Here is a 25,475-nt window from a genome sequence, read left to right as displayed (position 1 = left end):
GATGTGTGAAAGTGTAAGTTATTTAAGGGGATACTCTACCTGGCTTTTCCTGCAGCCGAGAAACTTCCTGCTTTATCTTTTATGATCCCCAAAATAGTTTGTGCAATCCATTTATATTAAAAAGAAAAAATAAAAGAATTAGGCAATTGAAGGGCTGGCTCCTAGGTGTTTTGTTTTTCCCTATAACTGATGGGTAAGTAAATTCCCCTGAAACTCAGGAATGTCTCTTTGTTAGATTTATGTTTGAGGTTTTTTTTCCCGCAGCTTCTGTAGTTTTGGTAGCCTGGCCACCTGCAAAGAAGCATGAGGCCTTTAGGCTAATGTGATTAACAGTGAATCTCTGCGCACTGAGCACCAGCCTCTGACTGGTGTTTGAGTTAGACAAACACTGTGTTCAGTATATGATTGCTCTGCCTTGTATCTCAAATCAGAGTTTCAGCTCAGTCTCGGTCTTGATGAAACAACCTAGTGTTAGGGCATCAAGAATATCTACCCTTTCTTTAAGCCATAAATACTCAGTCTGAACCTTTCCCAATATGATTTGGACCTGAGTTCTGCTGGGGGTGTGTGACAAATGTAAATATTTTTCTTGGGCTTTAATCCTAAATGTAGGAATGTTGGCTGAGACACTGTTGAAAGTGTAGATACTGACAAAGGCAGCTGACAACCAAGACAATAGAACTGTTTTTTGGCTTGTTTTCAAATTAACTGGTTGCAGTTACAGATTTTAAGGGAAAGCAGTGCTTGACATGCTATAGGTTTTTTTATTCCTGTATGGAAAGTGACTGAAAATACCATATCTATGTTGAAGTTTGTTTGGGTGTTGTTTTTTGTGCATTGTGGTTGTTTTTTGGTGGGGGGGTTTTGGGGTTTTGTTTTTTTTTCCCGTTTTGTAGCATGGAAAAAGGTTGAAACTATGCTGCTGCAAACAATCTGCTTTTGCATTCTCTAACTGAATAATGGCTTCCATTGGACATTCAGAATGAGGTGAGGAAGGTCACTTGCCTTTTTATGAAAAGGTGATGTAGAAAATGGTTTTTTTTTGACAGGAATATGAATAACAAATGCGGTCAGATGGTCAATACCAAAAGATGCTTTGTTATGAAATGGAGAGTTTTTTGCAGAAATAGCAGAACACTGGATTTTGAAAAACAGTGAAACGTTCAGACGCAATACAGAAGTAAAGCTACAAATTGAGTTTTTGACTGGAACAGTTGAGTTTTCTGACACCATGTTGATGTTCAGCATTCATGAGTTTTAAGTTAGTGCTATGTTCTGTAGATTTTAAGTTGGGTCCTTAATGGAGAAGCTGTTTTTAACCCAAAGCAACTGACCTTGCTGTCTTAACAGGTTGTGAACAAACATGTCCTTGCTTGCATGCACACACAGCAAAGCAATGTGGCTTTTTTGGGCTCGGACTGGGACGTATGTTTTTCTTGTTGTTTCTTGGAGAACTCACTCAGAATGATTGCTTTTGTGCAGTAGAGGCTACATGTGGATGCTGCTGAGCAGCTTGAAGCAGGCATGCTTGAGATTGGGTGGAGTGTGTTGACCTTATAGAATCATAGAATAGTTAGGGTTGGAAAGGACCTTAAGATCATCTAGTTCCAATCCCTCTGCTGTGGGCAGGGACACCTCACACTAAACCATGTCACCAAGGCTCTGTCCAGCCCGGCCTTAAACACTGCCAGGGATGGAGCATTTCACAGCTTCCTTGGGCAACCCATTCCAGTGCCTCACCACCCTTACAGGAAAGAACTTCTTCCTTATATCCAATCTAAACTTCCCCTGTTTAAGTTCCCCTGTTACCCCTTCTCCTATCACTACAGTCCCTAATGAAGAGTACCTCCCCAGCATCCTTATAGGCCCCCTTCAGATACTGGAAGGCTGCTATGAGGTCTCCACGCAGCCTTCTCTTCTCCAGGCTGAACAGCCCCAACTTCCTCAGCCTGTCTTCATACGGGAGGTGCTCCAGTCCCCGCATCATCCTCGTGGCCCTCCTCTGCACTTGTTCCAGCAGTTCCATGTCCTTTTTATGTTGAGGACACCAGAACTGTACACAATACTCCAAGTGAGGTTTCACAAGAGCAGAGTAGAGGGGCAGGATCACCTCCTCCGACCTGCTGGTCACGCTCCTTTTGATGCAGCCCAGGATATGGTTGGCTTTTTGGGGTGTGAGTGCACGCTGCCAGCTCATGTTCATTTTCTCATTGACCAGCACCCCCAAGTCCTTCTCTGCAGGGCTGCTCTGAATCTCTTCTTTGCCCACCCTGTAGCTGTGCCTGGGATTGTTCTTTATCCACCGAGTGGTCCATCCATCAAATTTATGGCTTTCCAATTTAGAGACAAGTATGTCATGCGGGACAGTGTCAAACACTTTATTTTTGTCTGGGGGATCCCTTGGCCCTGTATGTTAGGATGCCCTTCACCCAGCATCCTGTGGGGCAAAAACAAACTCAAATTTGTTTTAGAATTACTCTCTTAGACATTTAAAGTAGTTCAAGTAACTTTCATAAGATTCCACAAAAAATGTGTTATTTTAGCTGCATAGACCTATTACTTTAGTTTGATGTCATTCTGATGTGATTGCAAAATTTCTGAATCTTTTTTTTTCTTTTAACCCCCTGTGTCTTTTGCATATGCTTAGTGCGGAGGTGTTTTCTTAGTGCAACTGTCTTTGTATCCAGAGAGGAAAAAGTCTTGCTCTGTTTGCCTCTCTGAAGAGATAGTGGTGCATGTTAAGTTTCTTTTTGTAGTTATTTTTCCTTTTATAAAATCTTGGGCCCATTAGGTTGTGTGTTTTGGTTTGGGTTTGTTGGTTGGGTTTTTTTTGTTGGTTGGGGTTTTTTTTGTTGTTTTTTTTTTCAATGATACTTGTTTTTCGTTTTAGTGTGGAGAGCCCTGCACTTAACTGCAGTCAGGGCATGTGAACTTTTTGTTTTCATCATAACTAAATTTAACTGGTTTTATCTGAAACTGGGTAGTAGTTGATTGGATGATGGGATTGCTGACCTCATATACACAGTTGAGGGTTGGCTATTTAATAATTGTTTTAAGCACATCCCATTCTGTCTGCTGTATTTATATAAGCAGGAAATAAAGAATATATTCAGAAGAGTTGATCAATAACTGTCATTAATACTTTAAAATAACTTTCATGGCAGAGAGACATCATGTTCTTGCTCCTGCAACTTGAGTGATACAGAAGAAATTATACTATTCATGTGTGCATATAGAAACCTCTGTGCTTGAATGAGTGTGAGGGACCACCCCAAAAAAAGTTGTCTGGATTGAAGAGTGAGGGGGTGCAAGACACCAGAGTAGCCTATGTTCGTGCAGCCCTGTCTGTGCAGACCGGCTGTCTGTGAAATGGCAGTCAGAACATCATTCCTCAGCTTGCAGATCCTGAAAATTTAGCATTATGTCACTTTGCTTAAGAATGGAATAAATTCAGAGCAGGTACCACTTTGGGATGGATCACTGGCCAAGCTGTGGTGGGAACAAACAGTTCTGTGTGGTTCCTGTTTATTTTCTAGACCTGGGAGTCAACAGGGTGTTGGTAACCCAGCTCTAAGTCGTCTTGAAGTGAGTGGTGTGCTAGTCACTATTCTACTTATCAGGGTTTGTGTTTCATGGGGGTTTCGGCTCTCTGGATGCAAAGCTGGATGAGAGCTGTGTGCCAGGTAGTGTTATTCTTCTAGCAATGGAAGAAATCCTCAGCTGTCTGTCTAACACCTTTGAATGAATGAAAATGATTTAAAAAAGACAAAACTGATTTTTGAAGACACTCTACAGTCTACTTAATCTTTCAAATTGTCCTATGGGTTTGGTGGTGTTTTGTGTTTTTTTTTTTTTTTCCCCCTACAGTGGTCTGAGCTGCTGCTCCCCTGTGTTAACTTTGAAGGTTTTACAGATTTAAGAGCTAAAAACAACTTCCTGACCTTTAGTCTCTGAGAAGGGTTTGGCAAAACCGTGCACAGAGTCGTTCATTTTAACTGGTGTTTTGCTGACTGAAAGGTATTCCGCAGGCTTACACGCTTCCTTCTTTCCCATCATGTCTTTTCTAATTTTCTATCTCCTGCCAGCTGAAATAGGATAACCATGTTCGCTGTTACTGCTGACCTGAACACAAGTACTGTGGTGTTTTTCTCCTACTAACAGCATTAATGTTCACTGCAATACTCCAGTAACCTGACATTAAATTGTTGCAAGTGATTGAGACTTGGTTCCTCATGATGCATATGGTTACTCCATTTCCTGATTCAGGAGCAAGCTCTGGTTATTAATTTGACTTACGTATTTGCACTAAAACTGGGTTTTTTTTTCCAAGATACAAATATACTTTTTGGCAAATTACTTGTTTGAAAGGTGTATTAAATTTTAAGGAACCTTTAGTAACACTTCGAATTTCGGAAAGGCAGTTGTTTCTCTGTTTGTTCTGTGTTCTGGAGTTTGGTGATTTTTTTTGTTTTGTTGTTTATTTGCGGGTTTTTTTCCATGATACTCATTTATGCCATTTTGTCTTGTTTTACGCAGAATTTCATTTGATGCAGTTGTGTTTCTAAATTTAGGTATCTTCTGAATTTTGGCTAATGCTTCTCTCTGTGATTCTCTTCAGATTCTGTTTGATCAGTTGTCTTGCTCTTACATTATTTGAGTGACCATAATATGAGAACATCTAGAGCTCAAGTACAGTGCTATCTTTGTGAAGCAATTGGTATGCATTTTTGTTTCCTTTCAGCTTTTGTGCTGAATCTGGTTTCAAATGTAACTTGGATCAGCAATGGTAATAGACTCCATTTCAAATATATATGAAACACAATTCTTTCCTTTTTCTACTAAAAACTGTAGGAGTTTTGTTCCCCTCTTAGTATATAGGGAGGGAGTGAACATGATACGATTTATCTCCCTCTGTCTTGCTCTGCTGGCTGTAGAAAGATCGGAACTAGAAAAGAAACTTAGAAAAGAACTGTTTAGAGTAGATGTTCATCTTCAAGTTACAAAGTGGCAAACTTTCTCAGTATCTGAGTAAAAACAGATACTGTTTTCAGAGCTCTGCCTTTTTTCTGAATAAGGTAGCATCAGCTGTACTTCAGACAAGCTGTTGGTGTAAAAATGGCACTATAGGAGAAGAGTTCAATTTTAGAATTCTGATTCCCTTTCAGGCTCCAGGTAACATGTCTTCCTGGAATATATAACGACAAACTTAGGATTTGAAAGCAGTCTTAGTTCTTTTGCTTGATCAATAAAAGATCTTCTGGTGAAATGTGGCTTGATTTGTATGTCTGTGTTAGTTCTGCAGGAGCAAAATCAGTTAGAAGTAGGAATTTGTATGTAGAATGAATAGCTGCTATTGGAGACAGAGCTTCACTATTTTCAGGCAAAGTTCCTGTAGACCTTTTGACTTCAACTTTTGCTGTATTCTGACTTGACAGTGTTCTTAATTACAATTAGACTGACACTTAGCCACTAACCATTGCTTCTTGTCGTTCTGTCCTTGCTGTTCTGGTAGCCTGGCAGTCCTTATTTTTCTTCTAACATATGTATGACAAACCTTAGCTTAGCTACATTTATGTATGAGAGCAAGCTACAAACAGGCAGTCTGGTATTCCTTATTTCCCTCCACTGTCATTGTCTTAGGATAAATGATGTGTGTGTAGCTGATCTGTGAATAAACTGTTTCCTGTATGAAATAAATTTTGAAAATACAGTTCCTCCTTCCTTCCTTACTTTCCCTCCACTGCCATACCTCTCAACAACTTTTGGTCTGCTCCATAGACATGTTCCAGCAAATGCCAGAGCTCTTCATGAAGGACTATAAATTGCAAACATACTCCCTACAGTAGATCAGTGCTCAGATTGGCTGAGTGAATTTGCAGTGTTATGATTACAAGGGATTTAAGGGCATTATCTTTTCTGTGCAAACAGGAAAAGAAAAGTTCATCAGGGATTTTCCCATATATGTACAGTGGGGAAAAAAAATAAATAAAAAAATACACAAAACAAAATCAATCAAACTAAACAAAAGCCCCAAGCCAAACAGTGGAACAACTTTTGTATGCATTGCCTGGGAAGTCAAGTACACTGTTCTTATGGTTTATAAAGTTCAAAATTGATTTTAAAATATACAAAATGCTTTTCCTATGCATAAAACTTAAATTTTGAAGTATAGAATGTAAAGATCTGGAAGCAGAGGAAGATGCCCTATCCAGTGCCATTAGGAAGCTGAAATCTTTCCATGTGCTGTTGAGCATTCCACTTGCAGCCATGCAGGGGGAAGAATCATGTTTTTTCTTACTGCTGTCACGGGTAGAAATGGTATGTGCCTTCTTGGTATGGCTGTAACAATTTGGGAGGGAAATGCCAGATTAGCAAGGAAAGAAAAAACATTTCCTTTTGTAAACAGTCTTACAAGAAAATTACAATTTCTTTGAAGCTACTTACAGATTCTGGTATTAGAATTCTGGTAGGGTAAGTCCAGACAAGTTGGATTTGCAGAAGAAATAGCTGATGGGCAGTAAAAAGTGCATGACTAACAATCTTGTTCAGTTAATTTCCTCAAGTGTTGTGTATATTCTGTTTCAGAAACCTAAAGTGTATGTGTTCATTGTTTTGAGTGGATGCTTTCTATTATTTACAGTAGTGTACAATTATACACAGACTGACAAATCTAACGGTGTTGTAGAGTCTACTTTTAGGGTCAGACATTGTGATTATGATCTAATGTGCCATACTTAGCTAAACTATGAGCAATAAAATCTTTCAGGGAAGCAATGCTACTGATCTGGTACCATAGCCTGATACCAAAGAAGGATCATCTGTACCAGGACAGGGTGTTCTGCTGGCTTTTTCCCCTCTATTCACTTAGTTTCCTCTGTTCTAGACAGACAGGATGAATTAGTGAGGTAGAGCATACAGTTGCCTGACTGGAACAAATTGTTTATTTTCCATTGTTTGTAATCATGCATGACTTACTATGTTTGGTGGTTTTTTTGTGGGTTTTTTGTTTTGTTTTGTTTTGGTTTTTTTAAGCTGGAATTTTCCATCTGTGACCTACTGAGAATCAGTGCTGTTCATTATTGCAAAGGCTGCCTTATGAGTTAAGTTTCTGCTCTGCACAGGGTAGTCATAGAATCATAGAATAGTTTGGGTTGGAAAGGACCTTAAGATCATTCCAGCCCCACTGCTGGGCAGGAATGCCTCACATTAGACCATGTTGCCCAAAGCTCTAGTCCTAGGGACCAGTCTTGTATCCCTTTACTAGAAATAGGTACCCCATGCCTGTGTGAACTATCCTGCTGACCATACAGCAGGCTAACTATATTTGCATCCTTCTTCCCCTCACGCAGGACTTGTGCTGGAATAAAGCAGTGGAAACCTACCTGCTTGTTTCTGGGCCTGGTCAGTCACTGCCAAAAGGCTATTGATATTCATGAATCCTTAAGAATGAAGTAGCATTGGAAAATGAGTGAGCAAAGCTATAACAAATGCTGTGCTCAGAGGCAGTTCACAGCACTGATACACACTCAAACCAGAACATGCCCATGAAAAGTAACCGACAGCTAAGCTGAGATGCTCGGTGTTTTTTGAGGTGCTATGTCTGAATCTTCAGTTTATGTACATTGTAACTCCAGTACTGATAAACTTGGCTTTGCTGTAGTGTTTCACCTCCTTTGCCTCTGTGTTGCTTCTAGCAGCATGTTTTGCAGCCTACCCTGCATTTTCTTACATTAAATAAGGATCTTTCAGTGTCTTGAGAGAAGGATGTGTTTTTCTGCCTCTGGCAAGCTGCTGCCTGTATCCTCCTATTACTGAGACTTCCCACCTCCCTCTTTCCTCCCCACTCCCTCCTCCTTCTCCCCGCCCCTGGGGTAGAGGTCAATCTGAAATGCAGGAAAGAATGATTATGATAACAGGAGGAAACAGGAAGAATCATGCTTTCTTTTGCAATCTGTTTTTTATTATTGTTTTAATGTAAAACATTGTTTCAATTAAACGTTGACCTGTGCAGTGGTGTGTGCGTGCACGTGTTAAAATCAATTCAGGCTTTGTTTGGAAAGCTGTGACCTCTTTATTCCTGTTCTGGATCAAGGCTGTTGCGCCTTAAACCCACTGCTGAGGACTGAAATTTCACTTGTACTCCTGGTAGCACTGGCAGTAATGGTTCTTAAAAGCGGAATTCTCCTTGGGCATTTTTATGTCCCGTTGTCTCTCAGTTTTCAAAATAAACTTGCTTGTTTTTAAGAATTCCTCATGTAATGAAAAAAAAAGGATAACCATGACATCATTAAAAGGAATCAAATGAGACTGGTGCATGGTGGAGCAATGGAGCAGTTACATGTAGAAATGAGCAGAGTTCTTTACCAGCTACTTGCTTTCTCTATGACTTAATTTCATAATATGCTTTTTATTTATTTTTTTTAAGTGGAGCGAATTGACTTCATCAAAAAGGACCTGTAGGAGTCAACCCCAATACCTGCTCCCAGCCCCAAAGTGTTAACTGCAGTGGCACTAGAATAAGATGCCCAGTTATTTGCTTGGATGCAAATTTTAAATGTGGGTGGGGATAAATCTGTGTTGTCTTGTATAAATTTTTGTTTGCCTAAAAGGACCTCTTTCTAAGAAAGGAAGGGTGGGGGGAGGAATAACATGAAAATTGTCAGGATGGTTAAAATGAGTCAGTTATTTTTTATGCTTGTCCTCTGGTGACCGGATTTTCATTTCATTCCTTGGCCTCTTGAAATGCTTTTATTTATATATCTTATTAGTTCTGGATATTCTGTGCAAGGGGAAACCTGAATTACAAACTTCCCCCTTCCCCTCTCCATTATTGTATTAAGAGCCTGAGTATTGAATGCAGGTGCTCAGACTCTGCCATAATTGGCAGTTTCTGGAGAAACACCAGCTGTACTGCTTCACAGGGGAGATATTATATCTCTTCACACATTGTATATATTGTAGAAAACTCAGAATTCCTGTCACTGTCAGAAACTTTGCATGTCTGCATCTGCCAGGGCCTCTGTAGAAAAAAATCTGCTGGAAGTTAAAACCAGTTCTGTTTTCAGAAATAGCTTATCCATGTTATTGTTCTTTCATGTAGCAGTAATTGATGTTTTGATTAGTTAAATATAGCAAAGGTTTATCTTTGTGTGATCATGCAAGGTGCACTGGTTTAGTACTGCCTCTTTTTTCTTTTTTTTTTTTTCCCCTTTTTTTTGGTAACACATGACAGCAGATATTACGTGTGTGTGTTTACCTGTATCTAAGATTATATTCATCATGCAGTATGACTGAATGACATATTTGACATTTTCAGTTCACAGAACAGGGCTGGGAATAGAAGCAATAGAACTCCAAATTATATTAGACCTTAAAAAGTATAATTATATAGCAGGAAAAACATGATGCTTCTGGGCATCTTGCACAACAGGGTCAGTAGCTGCTTTCTCTGAGGAATGCCTGGGTACTGAAGATAGTACTGCTTGGTCCTGCCCGAGGAGTACTGGTATATTGATGGGTGGGACTTGTGCAGGTTTTGGAGGATAGAATTAAAGGGGGAAGCTGGGAATACCAAGCTTTACAGGTATTGTATGCAAGGGATTTGGCCAAACAAAGGAGAAGGTAGAAGCTCTGCTTGTGTTTGAATCATATGATCGCTGAAGGGAACGAAGAGCTGTCAAGTGTTGCAGGGAATGTTTCTTGCATATCAAGAAAAATATGGGTGTTTAGCATCTTACTGAATAGCAAAATAAGGTTCCAATGGAAGTAAAAGAAATCTCATCAGTTTGTTTTTAAGAGCAGCTAGGAAAATACAGTCCTACTAATAGAGGAATGGACAAGGTTGCAAATGTCTTATGTGAGCTGTTTTAATGTTTGCCTTGAATATTCATTATCCTTCTTCCTCGGTGCTTTAGAAATGTGTTTGGATCAATGTATGGACTTTTGGAGGTTTTGTCCTGTTAGCTTCACCTCTGGGAGCACAGGGGTATGGCTGTTTAATTCTGTCTTTTGGAACAGATTTAGTTTATATTCTGTCTGTGGTCATTAAATCCCCCTTTTCTTGTGCCCTCATCAGAAGTGTCTCACCTGTTCTTTGACCTCCTTAAGGCCCAGCACTGATACATTCTTTTGAACAGAATTTCCTTTCCAGTGCTGTTGTGTTTGTATGTTGTACACTCTCTGTTTGTGAGAACCAAGAGGAAGTCTACATATTTCCGTGTTTTTCTGTTTTTAATAGGTTTGTGCGCATTGCGGAGAGCACTGGGGAAAAGACCTAATGTATTAGACAATGAGGTGGCTGGGTCAGTGATGATTGCTTTCAATGACTTCCTACAGGCGATGAATGATGTCAGGCCCAGCGCCATGAGGGAGGTGGCAGTTGATGTGCCAAAAGTAAGTTTTTTTTTTTTGTTGTTTTTTTTTTTTCTTGCAATATGCTAGCAACATTGTGAAGGCCATGTTAGAAGTTGCAGTTAGGCATTTAAATGCCTTAACAAAAGAGTAATTCTGTGAAGAGCAATCCTGAAGTTACCAATAAATGTTGTGCGTCATCTTTTTGTTTGCTTATTTGTTTAATTATAATTTTGAAGACCTGTTTACAGAAGATAAAGTTCCTAATGCTTTAGGAAGAGTTCGTAATGCAGGAGTGTATCTCCTGATTGGTAGTTTTATATACTGAGTGGGTTAATGGGGTAAAAATCTTCAGATGTCTGCTGAAAGCAGATCCTGAACAGTGGTGAAAGCTGAAGCCTTTTGTAAAGCAGACATAAGCAGAAACCAACTGCTAGCATTTGTAACCAATGTGTATTGAAACAAAGATGTAGAGAGATTGATTGCTATGATTTTTTTTTTTTTTTGGTAACACTAATTAAATCTACATGCAGTTCGTACTGCTGAGACCTGAGCTTCTTCAGTGGCATTATGTGGTTGTAATTGAGGGCAGAATTACATACTGTAGGTAGGTTACCACTGCTAAGTGGTTACCAGTCAGGGGCTGGCATTATATGAACAGTTCCTTTGGCTCATCTTTACCCTGCTCGCTGCCTTCTCAGTTAGGTATTATGGTAGCTCAGTAGCAAACACAACGTAAATTGGGCTGGGGAATTGATCTGGTTTAAGATGACTGATCTGGCTTAAGAATATTCAGCAGAAGAAAACGTTGTATTTAATCTTACTAAATCTTGACCCTGCAAGTGGTTGTGCTGGTGTTTCTCTGCATCTCCCCAAGCCCTAGAAGAAAACATTTACATCTCATTGCATGAAGGTGGGTCATCTGGGAATTAGATTGCACAACTGTAGACACTTATTCCAAAACTATAGGAATGGCAAATAAAATCTGCAAACAAGATGCTGCATGCAGCCAGCTTGGATATCACACTTGGGTTGTTAAGAGCTGTCACTGTGTAGTGAAGTGCTGGGTGGAAATGCTTGGGTTGGCCCCAGATGGCTTTTCCTGGAAATTGTGTAGTGACATCAGTATCTGCAAAGGCTAAGTAGTTCTGCTGAGAACAGAGTTACTAATTCTCTCATTGCTTATTGGGCTGCTGGCTCTTGGGCTCACGTAATTTATAACTGTGCTGTGTCTTTTAGACATACCAACCTGTTTGGAGCCAGATGGAGTGCTGCTAAACAGCACGATAAAGACAGACGGAAGCAACGTCTTGAGGTACTGCAGGGAATTGTTTCTGAATCCAGGTCAACCTACTACTCAGGCTTCTGTTGTCCACTAAACCATCCTGCTGGTGGCTTCCTTGATTGTCTGTTTTTGAATTTGTTAAACACCAGCTGGGTCACTGGAATACTGCTGAAATTCATTCTATTATTGAAGGAAAGATAACAGCATAGTGCAGATTGCTTTTGTGCTGACAGGACCTGCATTTTTACAGAATAATGCTTATTCTTTGAAGATAGAGGGTAAAGTTCAGGCCGAACTTTTTGGTGCCTGGAGTGAGTTTAAAGCGGAACCACAAGTACCAGATGCAACGGATTTTGCATCCTCCCACATCACCAACCAAAGCAAGTGCTGGAATTCAGTTTAACTATTATTTTAGGCTGCAGAACTGCCAGCTTACCAAAATTAAGGTACCTGTGCATGCTAAGAAGCAGAATGAATTTCTGGAAATGCTGATACACTGTTGAAGAATGTCACAATAATGTAAATCCAGCATTGTAACACCACCAGCACCCTCAAGGCTAATGACTCTGTTACCATTTGTATTTAAGGCAGGGATGTGCCCTACATCAGTTCAAGTCCATGGGTTAGTTAAAAGAACTTGGTTCTGCTCCAGCTGGGTGGTCAGGAAGGCAGAGCAGGGGAAGCAAGCAACGGGAATCGAAGACCATGGTAGGGATCTTTGCTAGGAATTTGGGATGTGATGCAGGAACACTTGCATATGCCTGAAACTCATTCATGTACTTTAGCGTAGTGTAGCTGTTTTAAAACTTGACCACTCTGTGTTTTATAGGCATGCACAAGCAAAAAGAAATACAAATAATAATCTATTTATAATTTTTATTAAACTTAGACTAGTGTAATTTGCTCTTTATTAACAAATAAATATGTCTTATTCTCACCTGATTATTAGTGTCGTGAGTGCCAGTCACGTTGTATTTAATGTACTGGTATTTAACCATGCATTAAACCAGAGAATTTAATTGGTTGATTTGTTATTTTCAGTACAGATTGTAGCAGACAATGTAATGCAGCTTCTAATTACTTGGATAGCTTTTTTTTTTGAGAGAAATATGCAACGTTTTATATTGCATGTTTCTTGTAGTGATTATTAGGTATGTCTCAAATTTTACAGACTTGTTTTAGCTTCTCTGAAGTTGTGTATTGAAGTGCTCTGGTTGAAGCTGTGTGTTTGATTGCACTAACATTTGCAATTAATTGGATGCTGGAGTACTTGGTTTCAATAGAAACAAAGTATCTAAGAAGCCAAATGGGTGCAACTGCAGAGCCATTAATTAGTTGCATCATTTTGTGCTGATGATACTGTGTCCTAGGCTGCTTTGCTATTTAATATTGTGCTTGAATGTCTGCTTCTGCAAAACCTGTGGGAAACATTACTTGCTTGCCATAGGACTGACACTAGTAGTCTCAATTTCTATAGGAAGTTCTTCCTCTTTACTGATTTACCCCTCTTTTCAGTGCTTCCACTGAGAAGTGGAAGTGCTTTTCAGTGTGACTGGAAGCTTTTCAGTGGTTCCAGTCCACAGACTTGGGCCTTTTACCCATAAAACACTTAGTTGGCCGTGGGCCATGGTGTACTGTGGTACTTACTTCTATGCTCTGCAGTAGTTTGTATCAACAGAAACTGACTGACTTACACCTTTTGTTGCATTCTTATCAAAATATAAAACATACAGCCTGGTGTGCAGGAAACAAAAGCTGGACTGCTATTTGGTTTATGTTTTCCATTTCTTTTTCTTAAGGAAACATAAAACTTGTGGTTTGATTTGATTTTGTTTTCCCTGGCTAGTGTATCTTTGTGCAATCATCCTGTATTAGTTAATGTCCAGATACTTTATCTGTCAGGATAGGTTTGTCTTTCCCTGCTCTCCTTGCCCCAGAAGCTATCCAGCTACACAGCTGATTGTGTAGGTATATTTGTTAGAAAATCGAGAGTGGCATTCCTTCATGTTTTAAAGTCTTTCCTTAACACTCTTTGTCTTCTAAAAAGTCCTTGTTAAAATCAACTTCAAACACAAAATAAATGATCATCTATGAGATTTATTTTTTTTCCCCAAAAGACAACTCTGAGCTACACTAATTCATAGTATCAACTTTATTGATCTTTATTACAGTTATATTATTTGCTTGGCAGCTCCTTGGTGAGGGTAGAACTTCTGGGTTATGCAGTTAGTTACAAGTAAAACCGTTGATGTACGTGCTGATTTAAACTGAGACTTTTGTGTTTTTAACTTTGCTTTTCAGAAGGTGATCTGTTTGTTTTATTTTTTTCACATTTCATTACTTTGCACTAGCCATGTGTCAACTGAATGAGAAAAATTCAAAGTAACTTCTAAATAAACCCACAAGTAAATGGACTTTGAAGAACCTCTTCCCTTATGATACCTTTGCCATTTACTGCTGTTGGATTTTTTTGAAGCTGGTATCATCTCTGTTACTGAATGAAAATAATTAGTTGTTTTATCAGACACTACAAATTTTCATCAACACAGACCTTGTTCACTGAAATCTTCAGCACTTGAAGTAGAGTGTATAGAAACTTCATTTCCTAATCAATCTTTGCTTATTAGGTCCTAGAACTGAGCATTAGTAACTTGGTTGCTTGGAAGGCTAGAGGGCTATATTGTCTCTTGCAGTCTTTTGTCTTATTTAAAACCTGGGAAAACCTCTTGTTATGCCCATACTTGAGGTAGTAGGTAAGGAACAAGGAGATATATTTTACATCACTTGTTTGGGTGGCCTCAAGCAAATTGCTTCTTGGTGTTTGAGGGTATTTGATAGTCTGTGTAGAATGTTTTGCAGTCTGCTTCTGAAAAGTGCTTCATGACAAGGTAGTTATTAGGGGATTTGTCATTGACAGAAACTGGGCTCTTTCTTCCTTTTACCTAATGCATATTCATAATTTCTAGTGGGATAAACAGCCATAATGGAGTGAATTAGTGGCAACAGAGTGAAAGTGTTGTTGTGTGCAGGAGGAGTTGTTGGAGGCAGAAGTGCTTTTTTTGTGTGTGTTTCTTCTTTCTGCCTTTTTTTTTTTTGTCCTTCCACTAGTGTCCGCATTGCTGTGTGCAACCAAGACAAATGCAGAATACTCACTGCCTGGTTCCATGTAGCATCTTGCTTTCTGTTTGTACACAACCTTTCTTGAACTTTACTATGCATTACAACCTTTTTAGATGGCTGCTTTTTTATGCAGCAGGGATTTAGGGGAGAGGGGATGCACATTATAAATCAGGAAGTTAATACTTCAGTTCTTCAGAGAGTTTCACTGTAGTTGCCTTTCCTCCCTCTCCTGCGGGTCTTTCTGAAATTTTTATAGAGTGTGATGGTTTTGCTTGCTTGTTCCACTCAGGTGATGCTGTAATTCAACACTCAGATTTGTGTCTTTGCAGCCAGAAGGTTCTGGATGAGACATCCTTTGCATGTCTGATTTATTTCTTTGTTGCTGCTGCTTAACAACCTCAGAGGAGTTACTGCTCTGCATTGTATTCTGACCTCTGTTGACCTGGGGAGAAGTAAAGATTACAGCAGTATTTAGATCTTGGTGTCTTACACACCGTAACAGAGGTCTTTGTATATGTAAGCTCAGCCCCAAGGCTTGTCTTTAAAACCACTTCTGCAGTGACAGAATATCAGACTTCATTGCTTATGTTGCAAGATCTTGCCTTTGCATCAGTGTGCATTTGAAAGAAGTGTAGCTGGCTGCCTGAATGTGTTCACTACAATTTATGTTAATGGCAGTCAGGAAGTTACTTGAGGATTTGTGTGCAAAAGCGGTCCACCTGGTTCTTCCAAGCTTTCATAAATCTGAAAGAATTCTTACTTTTGAATGTTTTATCATTGGTGTTTTCCCCCTTCCTCCTCCATCTCTGTCCTTTTAAAAGGGGGGGAGAGGAGAGTTTTGTTTAGGACTTCAGGACTTGACCATAATCTTGCCTTTGCTGGTCCCTCTGGTCTCAGATTCTTCTAAGTAGGCAGTGGTGATCAGCTCTACATATTTCATGCGTCCCCTGGTTTGTAAAGTAATTATTTAAGAGCCAGAAGCTGTTGGTCACTAAGAAAAAGAGTTTAGTTTGTCTTTTTTCTGCAGCTCCTGTGACATATTCTTGGTCTGAGAGAGATGATGTTCTGCAGGCAGCAGAAAGGCAGTTCTTCACCTTTCAGTTAGCTTTTGGACTCTGAGCATGTTGATCTCTGCTGCGTGCTGTCTGCTGTCTTTGTAATTTTATTCTCTGTCAAAGACTGACAATGGAGAAGTTTGATTTGATTTGCTTCAACTTACACAAAAGTGCTTGCACCCCATCCAAATGCTCTTTTACTTCCACTTCAATAGCAGACTGAATTGCCTTTCTAAGGGAATATCTACTATTAATTTCCACTCTATACTAATATCAGGAAAATAACAATAGGGACAAGCAAGGAGTGACCCCAGTTTTCAAGTTGGGAGGAATGTGATAAATTGCCTTCTAGTAATACTCTGCTTACCTTTCAAGTACAGTGACTTTCCAGAGCTGAAGGGTGATTTATGTCTAGCAAATTTTTGGAAGAGTGTTTTAAGGTAGAAGATCATTTGATTTAGGTGTGTCTTGACATGTTTAATATTTGAAATGGACAGGAATGGATGGTGACAGGATGAAGAGCCAGCTGGGGGATGTGGGGGAAGGTCTTGGTCAGGCTTATTGACAGCGATGTGGGGAGAGGTGTATCAGGTTTTAGATCTCTCTTGCTCTCTTGGGTAGGACATACTAGTTCTGTCCTGATGTATGCCTGCCAAGCCAGTCTTGAATCTTCAGCAGATCAAATTTAACTGCATTTGGGTTTGAGTGTTGCTTTTGTGTGTGTGTGGTTGTTTTTGTTTTTTTGTTTTTTTTCTCTAGATACTTGTCTGCGTGGAGGATTGTTTATTCTCGAGCTTCTAGTCAAATCTCCAGTGCCCAAGTCCCATGTGGTGACAAGTGCTGGCAAGTGGAGAAGCTACCCCAAAACTCATAATGCTTAGTCCTGTTCAGCTTAGTGGAATAGCTGGGATCAGGGCCTTACTCTGCAGCTATAAATAAAACTAGCTTGAGCTCTAAAGCCCTTTCCTTCAGGGAAGACATCAAAGTAATTTGCAAATTCTTCATCAGCATCACATTAAAAATCCCAAGAGAACGGAGTTGAGACTTTGCTAGTGATCATACCATGTTGCTGCCTGTGTGATCATGCTGTCATTTTATTGTTGTTTTTCTGTTTTTTGTTACTGACCTTTGAAGTAGATACAGAATATTTGCTTACATCCTCCAGCATAAAGCAATTCTAATACCCTCTTGCTTTGTGTGACTTTATTAATAATTGCTTCTTAATAAAGGAAAAAGGGCTTTTGAAGAAGTGGATGGTTAAAAACAACAAAACAGTGTCATGAAATAACCAGTATGCATTCTACAGAGCATTTTTTAAAAATAGTTTTGCTCCATTGTCTGAATTCGGCAAAATGGTCTGTTTTGCAGGTATCTTGGTCAGACATAGGAGGACTGGAGGACGTCAAGCTGAAATTGAAGCAGGCAGTTGAATGGCCTCTCAAACATCCTGACTCCTTCATCCGAATGGGGATTCAGCCTCCGAAAGGTGTGCTGCTTTATGGACCTCCTGGATGCTCAAAAACAATGATAGCAAAAGCTTTGGCTCATGAAAGTGGTCTCAACTTCTTGGCAGTGAAGGTAGGCCATTTAGTCTTACATTTTCTTAACTCATTCATAACAACTGATAGTTTACTAATTTCCAGTGCTAGAGTCCAGTGGCTCTTAGTGTTTGTGATTGTTATATATGCTAGAGGAAACACCTTGTCAATATCAGGTAAGGTTTGTGTTTTCTTATGAAAAGGACTAGTGGTTTCTTGTATGCTTTTCAAAAAGCTAGTATTTGTTTTTAGCAGAGTTGGATAGGTGGGTAAGCTGTCTACTGACATATTAACTATTGTCATTATTTAAAATCTTAAAAAAATGGAAACAAGGAAATTCTTAAAGCAGTACAGATGAAATTCAGCTCTGGATAATGGGTAGGTCTTCTTAACTGTAATAAGTATGATCATCTCATCTCTTATATTCCTTTTCATTCCTCAGGTGTCCTGGGTTCACCAGTAGCAGTTTTTCTCCTTCTTAGTAGCTGGTGCAGCACTGTGTTTTGACTTCCAACCTGGGAACAGAGCTGATAACATAGATTGTTTTTAATTGTTGCTAAGTAGTGTTTACCCTGACTAAAGAGTTTGTGAGTCTCATGCTCTGCCAGGGATGAGGGGAGGCTGGGAAGAAGCAGAGACAGGACACCTGACCCAAACTAGCCAAAGAGGTATTCCATACCACAGCACGTCATGCCCAGGGAAGTAACTGGGAGTTACCAAGAAGGGCACAGGCTCTCTTTGGGGGGGGGTCGAACTCGTTCAGCGGTGGTATTATATTCTCTTCTGTTATTTTCCCTTATCGTTATTATCATTGGTGGTAGCGGTAGTGATTTGTGTTATACCTTAGTTACTGGCTGTTCTTATCTCAACCCGTGGGAGTTACATTCTCTCAATTCTCCTCCCCATCCCTCCAGGAGCGGGGAGTAGTGGGGGGGAAGGAAAGAAAGAGGCAGAAAAAGGGGGGCGGAGTGAGTGGACGAGCTGTGTGGCTTGGTTTAAACCACGACAGTTCTTTTTGGTGCCCGGCGTGGGGCATTGAGGGGTTCAGATAACGACAGATCTGACCTGAGTGTGTCTAACTGTATTTGTGATAAATGTACGTTGTTTTAGATTAATAGTCGCTCATCACAATGCTGATTTATTGGCTCTCAAAGTTGTTCCTCTTGATCTCACAGTCTCAGTATATTGTACCTTACTTAGAGCCGGTATTTGCTGTGGTAGTGTTTTTCAAGTGTGGGGCTTGGGCTAAGGTTCTTGTCTCATTGTACTTTATGGCAGTGACTTGTAATACAATAGAATCATTGATCATGAAACTGATCTGGCTTATGTTCCCAGTGTGGTCACCACCTTTATACTTTGGGAGGTATATAATAAAGGTGCTTAGCAATTACACATCTTTTTTCTCCTTCTTGGGTGGTCAACCTGTGACGAAGACATTCTTTTACCCTCCCAGCCCCCCTCTCAGACTATTTACAGCATCGTTTGAGAGTTTTGAAGTTCTTGAATGGCCTTTTAATACTGTTGAGACCTGTTTGCTGATTGTGATGGGGATCACCATGTTGGCATGCATACAGAGTGTGTTTTGTCCACGACTGTTTCGTCTGATTTCAAGAGTTAAGCAGAGTCAGGTTTGGGCCTTGTCTGGGGTTAAACGACAATATAGGAGGACCAAGAGATTTTCTCCGAGGCTGGACAGCCATGAGTGGCAAGGTGTGTGGGATAGTATGGGCAAGTATCTATGTCAGTGGGCTCCTCCAGTACTTTGGAATTTCACCACTGAACAAGTGCAAAATCCGAGAGAATTAGTAAAACACTTAAATGAGGTGTGTGGTCAGTCTGGCCATACCAGAGATAGACAAATCATGTCAACGTGCTGGGGCTTGGCCTATGCTTACAGGGCCTTGTTCAACACTATCCAGCACCTTCAAAAGGAAAAATATGTCCCCGCTTCTGAGGGCAAAGCAACAGTCAGCGCAGCTACTCCAGCTCCAAGCATAGCAGCTACACCACCCCTAGTGACAAGTACAGTCGCTACCCAAACTTTGGCTGCAATGGACAGTGCAGCTACCCCAGCAATGGACAGCGCAGCAAAAAAACAGGCTGTCTTGTATCCAAGTACTAACCGAGCCTGACCCTGCTTAGCTTCCGAGATCAGACGAGATTGGGTGCTTTCAGGGTGGTGTGTCTGTAGGCCACAAGTATATCCAGGTCCCTGAGCAAAAGCAATCCCACGAGTGGGCTTGCCTTTACCTGAAGCAGGAATAACCCAGACTGTCTTCCCCAGCAAATTCGTCATGTGCACCACAGGAACTTTGTCCCCCTCTACAATATGTAAAAGTTCTGACTGGGCTGGGCCAGCTCTGTTGGCAGATCCCCTGGTGTTGACCAACCAGGTGGCTTTTGGTAAATGTGCATCCCAATGCTTGAAAGTTCCCCCACCCATTGCTCTCAGTGTGATTTTTAACAGCCCATTGTACCGTTCGATTTTCCCAGAGGCTGGTGCACGGTATGGGATGTGATATACCCACTCAATGCCATGCTCTTTGGCCCAAGTGTCTATAAGGTTATTCCGGAAATGAGTCCCATTGTCTGACTCAGTTCTCTCTGGGGTGCCGTGTCGCCACAAAATCTGTTTCTCAAGGCCCAGGATAGTGTTCCGCGCAGTGGCGTGGGGCACAGCGTATGTTTCCAGCCATCCGGTGGTTGCTTCCACCACAGTAAGCACATGGCAATTGCCTTGGCAGGTTGGTGGGAGTATGATATAGTCAATCTGCCAGGCCTCCCCATATTTGTACTTCAGCCATCATCCTCTATACCAAAGAGGCTTTAGCCGTTTGGTTTGTTTAATTGCAGCACATGTTTCACAGTCATGAATAACCTGGGCAATAGTGTCCATTGTTAAGTCCACCCCTCGGTCACGGGCCCATCTCTATGTTGCAACTCTGCCCAGATGGCCTTGAAGTGTCATGGGCCCACCAGGCCAAAAATAATTCACCTTTATGTTGCCAATCTAAGTCCATCTGAGCCACTTCAATCTTAGCAGCTTTATCCACTTGTTGGCTGTTCTGGTGTTCCTCAGTGGCCCGACTCTTGGGTACATGTGCATCTACATGGCGTACCTTCACCACCAGGTTCTGCACCCGGGCAGCAAGGAAAGAAAAAGGGTGAATAAGTGGGGGGAGTGGATGAGCTGTGTGGCTTGGTTTAAACCACGACATCAGGAAAGTAACTTTTTTTTAATCATACTGTTCCTGTTTCATTACAGATATTTTTTTTTTTTTGTCCTATTTGCCTTTTCTTTTTCAGTTCTACTTCATCAGTTTTCAGAAATTTTTCAAAATCAGTTATGTCTGGGTACTCTTCAGGAACCTGCTTAGTAAGGTTCCATGGGATATAGACCTACAGGGACCTTCTGCCCTCTCCCAAAGACTGCCGGTTGATATTCAAGGATCACCTACTGCAAGCTCAGGAGTGCTGCATATCAACTAGAGGAAAGTGTGGCAGGAGGGCCAGGAGACCTCCTTGGATGGATAAGGAGCTGCTGAGGAAAATTCAAAGGAAAAAAGAGGCTTATAAAAGGTGGAAGCAAGGACAGGCGGCCTGGGAAGAATACAGGGATGTTGTCCGGGAAGCTAAGGACCAGGTTAGGAAAGCTAAGGCCCAGTTAGAATTAAATGTGGCTAGGGATGTTAAGGATAACAGGAAGGGATTCTATAGGTATGTAGTGAATAAAAGACAGACTAGGGACAACGTAGGCCCCCTCCAGAAGTTATCAGGAGAACTGGCTAAACAGGATCTGGAGAAGGCTGAGGTTCTGAATGACTTCTTTGCCTCGGTCTTCACTGGCAAAGGCTCTGACCACACCACCCAAGTCTTGGAAGGCAGATACAGGGACTGTGAGAATGAAGACCCTAGGCCCACTGCAGGAGAGGATCTGGTTCGAGGCCATCTTAAGAACCTGAATGTACAGAAGTCCATGGGACCTGATGAAATCCATCCGCGGGTCCTGAAGGAGCTGGCGAATGAAGTTACTAAGCCACGGTCCATCGTATTTGAAAAATCATGGCAGTCAGGTGAAGTTTCTGACGACTGGAAAAAGGGAAATATAGCCCCATTTTCAAGAAGGGGAAAATGGATGACCCGGTGAATTACAGACCAGTCAGTCTCACTAACCAGGGGGGTTAGAACTGGATGATCTTAAGGTCCTTTCCAACCCTAACTATACTATGATTCTAAGTGGGATATTTGCTTAGCGTTAAGGAACGCTTTATAGAAAAAATTTGGATTTCATTGCTTATGAATCACTGTAAGTCATTACTGTGGGTTGTATAGAAAATGCATGAATGGAAGTTATTTAATAATAATACTGAGCTTCAGCGTGTAGGAAGGAAAAAAAGAGAGCGGTGATTCCACATGGGGTGGCCTTGCAGATGTGTTAAATGTTAATGAAGTGCAAGAAAAAACATTTAAGCATTTTAAAAGTATCTCCTTCTCAGCAGTAAGATTACAAACTCTTGTCTGTTGGCCGTCTCTTGACTCACAAAGCCTTCTGTGGTGTTAGTTTCTACGCAGCTTCCTCCTCTGCCTGTCCTTTCAGACATCCTGTAACTGTAGCTCTAGATCCTGTCCTCTCTGGGAGCAGAGGCAGTTGCCCTGCCCCTAAAGCCAGCAGCCCTTCATTGCCTGTGCTTCATGGGATTGCAGACATGCCTCAGGGTCACGTTCACATCAACAAGAGCAGCCTTAAGAAACACTACCTTTACTCTGCCTCTCTGCAAGGACAAAGTAGTTCTTTGTACTCCAGAGTTACTGGTAAACAAGGTAACCTTTTCCTCCCACACTGCTTAAAGGAAAAGTCTTTTTCTTGCCCAAGGCCCTGATGCCTGAGAGCATGGAGTGGGGAAGAAGGTGGCAGTCTGAAAAAACAACCCCAAACAGGTAAAAGTGAACATTGTTAATATCCTGTATTCATCAGTCATAGCTACATCGGGCATTCTTACTGATGCAGTTAATTGTCCAAAAGTGAATCACAGAATCACAGAATCCCAAGGGTTGGAAGGGACCTAAAAAGATCATCTAGTCCAACCCCCCTGCAAGAGCAGGGTAACCTACAGTACATCACACAGGAACTTGTCCAGGCGGGCCTTGAATATCTCCAGTGTAGGAGACTCCACAACCCCCCTGGGCAACCTGTTCCAGTGCTCTGTCACTCTTACAGTAAAGAAGTTCTTCCTGATGTTAACGTGGAACTTCCTATGTTCCAGTTTACACCCATTGCCCCTTGTCCTATCACTGGATATCACTGAAAAAAGCCTAGCTCCATCATCCTGACACCCACCCTTTACATATTTGTAAACATTGATGAGGTCACCCCTCAGTCTCCTCCAAGCTAAAGAGACCCAGCTCCCTCAGCCTCTCCTCATAAGGGAGATGTTCCACTCCCTTAATCATCTTTGTGGCTCTGCGCTGGACTCCTTCAAGCAATTCCCTGTCCTTCTTGAACAGAGGGGCCCAGAACTGGACGCAATATTCCAGATGCGGCCTCACCAAGGCTGAGTAGAGGGGGAGGAGAACCTCTCTTGACCTACTAACCACTCCCTTTCTAATGCACCCTAAGATGCCATTTGCCTTCTTGGCCACAAGAGCACATTGCTGGCTCATGGTCATCCTCCTATCCACCAGGACCCCCAGGTCCCTTTCCCCTTCGCTACTTTCCAGCAGGTCAACCCCCAACCTGTACTGGTACATGGGATTGTTCTTCCCCAGATGCAAGACTCTACACTTGCCCTTGTGGCTCATGCTGAATAGAAGTATCCAGAGGTACACTGATATGAAATTATTTATAGAGTAATGCAGTGTTTCTTCACAGTGGAGATCTGCTGGTGCAAAACCCAGTCATTGACAAGCAGCAGCAGCAGTGGATAGTTTGGAGAAACTGCCTTTTATTCCCTGTGCATTTAAATCCCTTGGCGTGGAACTGGTCAAGTATTCCATATACAGATGTTTCAAGAAGTACATCTCTGGAGCATGTCCAGCCCCTGGATATGTTGACTCCAGGAAGGGAGCATAGCCCACTTTCTCTAACTTTACATTTGCTTGGACAGTAAAGGCAACATCCATCATGTACTAAATGTGTTAAACATCATTGTCTACAGCACTTCTTCAGGCACAACAGGCATGAATTAATTTCCACTGCATGTGTTCCTGCAGTGAATCCAAAGTAGGTGAATAAGTGGGGAGTTGGGTTTTTGGGGTTTGGGGGGGTTTTTTATTTTTTTTTTTTTTTTCCGAGGGAGGGGATTTTTCTTGCTTATAATCATATTAATTTTACTGTTCTCTATGTTATGTCTCAAATATCTGTCCCTGGAACCAGTATCAGGATTTTTGAATGGAAGTGTGTTTCTTGATAATTTAATTTTCAGACTTGCATTTTCCTCCCAGTCTGTCCTACCCCAAATAAATAATTTTGATGAAAAGTGTCTGCTGTACAGCTTGTGGAATATGTGTAATCTTTCAGGATAGTCCAGGTGACTCAGGTTCTTGGGTTTTTCTTGAGAACAGTCTGCAGACAGGAGTCATAGCTCTAGCTATGAGAGCCTGTTTCTGGATGCTGTTTCTCCCTGTGTCTGAAACCTGAGAGGAAATTGAGTACATTACATGCAGTGCTTACTTGGTCCAGTGATTTTTGGAAGATGGACCAATTATGTCTGCACACTGTGTTTAAGATACGTGGGCAGAGTAAATCCAGCTCTCTCGGGGTGCTGCATGTACTCTTACTTCTCTAAGTTGGCTGCCCTGCTTGGGTGCAGAAGGTATTGCTTCTGCCGGAGCCTGGCTCCAGGAAGGTTTTGTACTGTTTTCCAGATGTGTCTATGCAATGTCTGTGCAGTTTGGACAGCTGACTCTGCTCAGTGAGGTTCTTCAGCTGGGTTATATGTAATCTGTTAAAAAGTGAACATTCCCATGTGTCTTGGGCATGATGGGCTGTCATCATACTGTATAAGGCACAGTAAAAACAACGCATCCTCCAGCTCACATCTGACTTGCCTCTAATAAGGTTTGAAAGATGGGCAAGGTCTAGATGTAATGTCTGTGCAGAGAAGAAAATAACGTGATAACAGATGTTTGACGTTGCATCCTGTTCTCTCCTGAAATCTATTGTGATGTTTGAATGGTTAGTGTTACAATGAATGTGGCTCTTTTGTAAACATGTTCTTTGATATTTGGCCAAAACTTTTTATAGTTGTATTTTCACCAAGATTGGCGACCTTTTGCTTTTCCAGTGAAAAGCATTTGGCTGGTTTGTTTGTTTTACAAAGCAATCTTGCGTGTAATTCCTAAGGGGAATTGTTTATTTTTACCCCTTCACTTGACTTTCTTTGTCTTTAATACAATATATCTACTAAATTTACTGGGGAGGAGGTTTTCAACTGCTTTCCAGGGGATGGCTCTTCTTGCTCCCTCCCACCACCCCTTTATCTGTATCACTTGCTGCACTGAGGCTTTTCAGGATTTTAGTGGTCATCTTGCTTATTTTCCCCCGTTCTGAAGCTGAGTTACAAAAAGACAACTGAATTGTTCTCAACTTTTTGAAGACTTTTCAGTGTTCTGTGATCATGGATGCAAGAGAGTACAAGACTGTGTGAAGGAATGAATTAGGATAACTTTTTAATTCTTTGGGATTGAACATCAGTCTTATCAATAGTCTTTGATCTGATTAAATTCTTATTTCAGTTAGCCTTCTATGCACTTTTGTACTTCTTCACACTCCTTTTGTGCTTGCCCCAGCTTTTGTAATTTTCTTCTGAAAGGTATTTTATGCCTTTATTTTACCAATAGAAAAGGAAAATTGTGCACAGATAGTGGAGCTATCAACATTAATATGATGGAGGGTACAAATTTCAGCTTTTGCCAGGCTGATGACACCTGTCTGGTATATACAACTTTCTCTGTGACACTTTTGCTTTAGATGTCGTCCAGATTTCTGGAATTGAACAAGGAAAATGAGCCCCTTTGTCATTGTGTTATTTCTGTGGGCCTTTATTCCTCTCTTTGACTGACTGTGGTAGGTATCTCTCCATACTGTTTTGACAGTTCCTGCGCTTAGGGTCAGCTTTGACTGGCTGC

At 41.1% G+C, this 25,475-nt stretch overlaps 1 protein-coding gene across 1 annotated transcript in view; it reads left to right on the top strand.

Annotated features, from left to right (window-relative positions):
- The window catches only part of AFG2A (AFG2 AAA ATPase homolog A), a 241,553-nt gene that overhangs the window by 22,716 nt on the left and 193,362 nt on the right, over window positions 1–25,475 (top strand). The window contains 2 exon segments of the mRNA XM_065684485.1: window positions 10,238–10,392; window positions 17,179–17,388. Coding sequence (XP_065540557.1) covers window positions 10,238–10,392; window positions 17,179–17,388 — 365 coding nt within the window.

This window comes from Lathamus discolor, chromosome 1 (assembly GCF_037157495.1).
Source record: "Lathamus discolor isolate bLatDis1 chromosome 1, bLatDis1.hap1, whole genome shotgun sequence".
Taxonomy (NCBI): domain Eukaryota; kingdom Metazoa; phylum Chordata; class Aves; order Psittaciformes; family Psittacidae; genus Lathamus; species Lathamus discolor.
The sequence above is the reverse complement of the archived record's forward strand: the minus strand, read 5'-3'. Positions and strand labels throughout refer to the sequence as shown.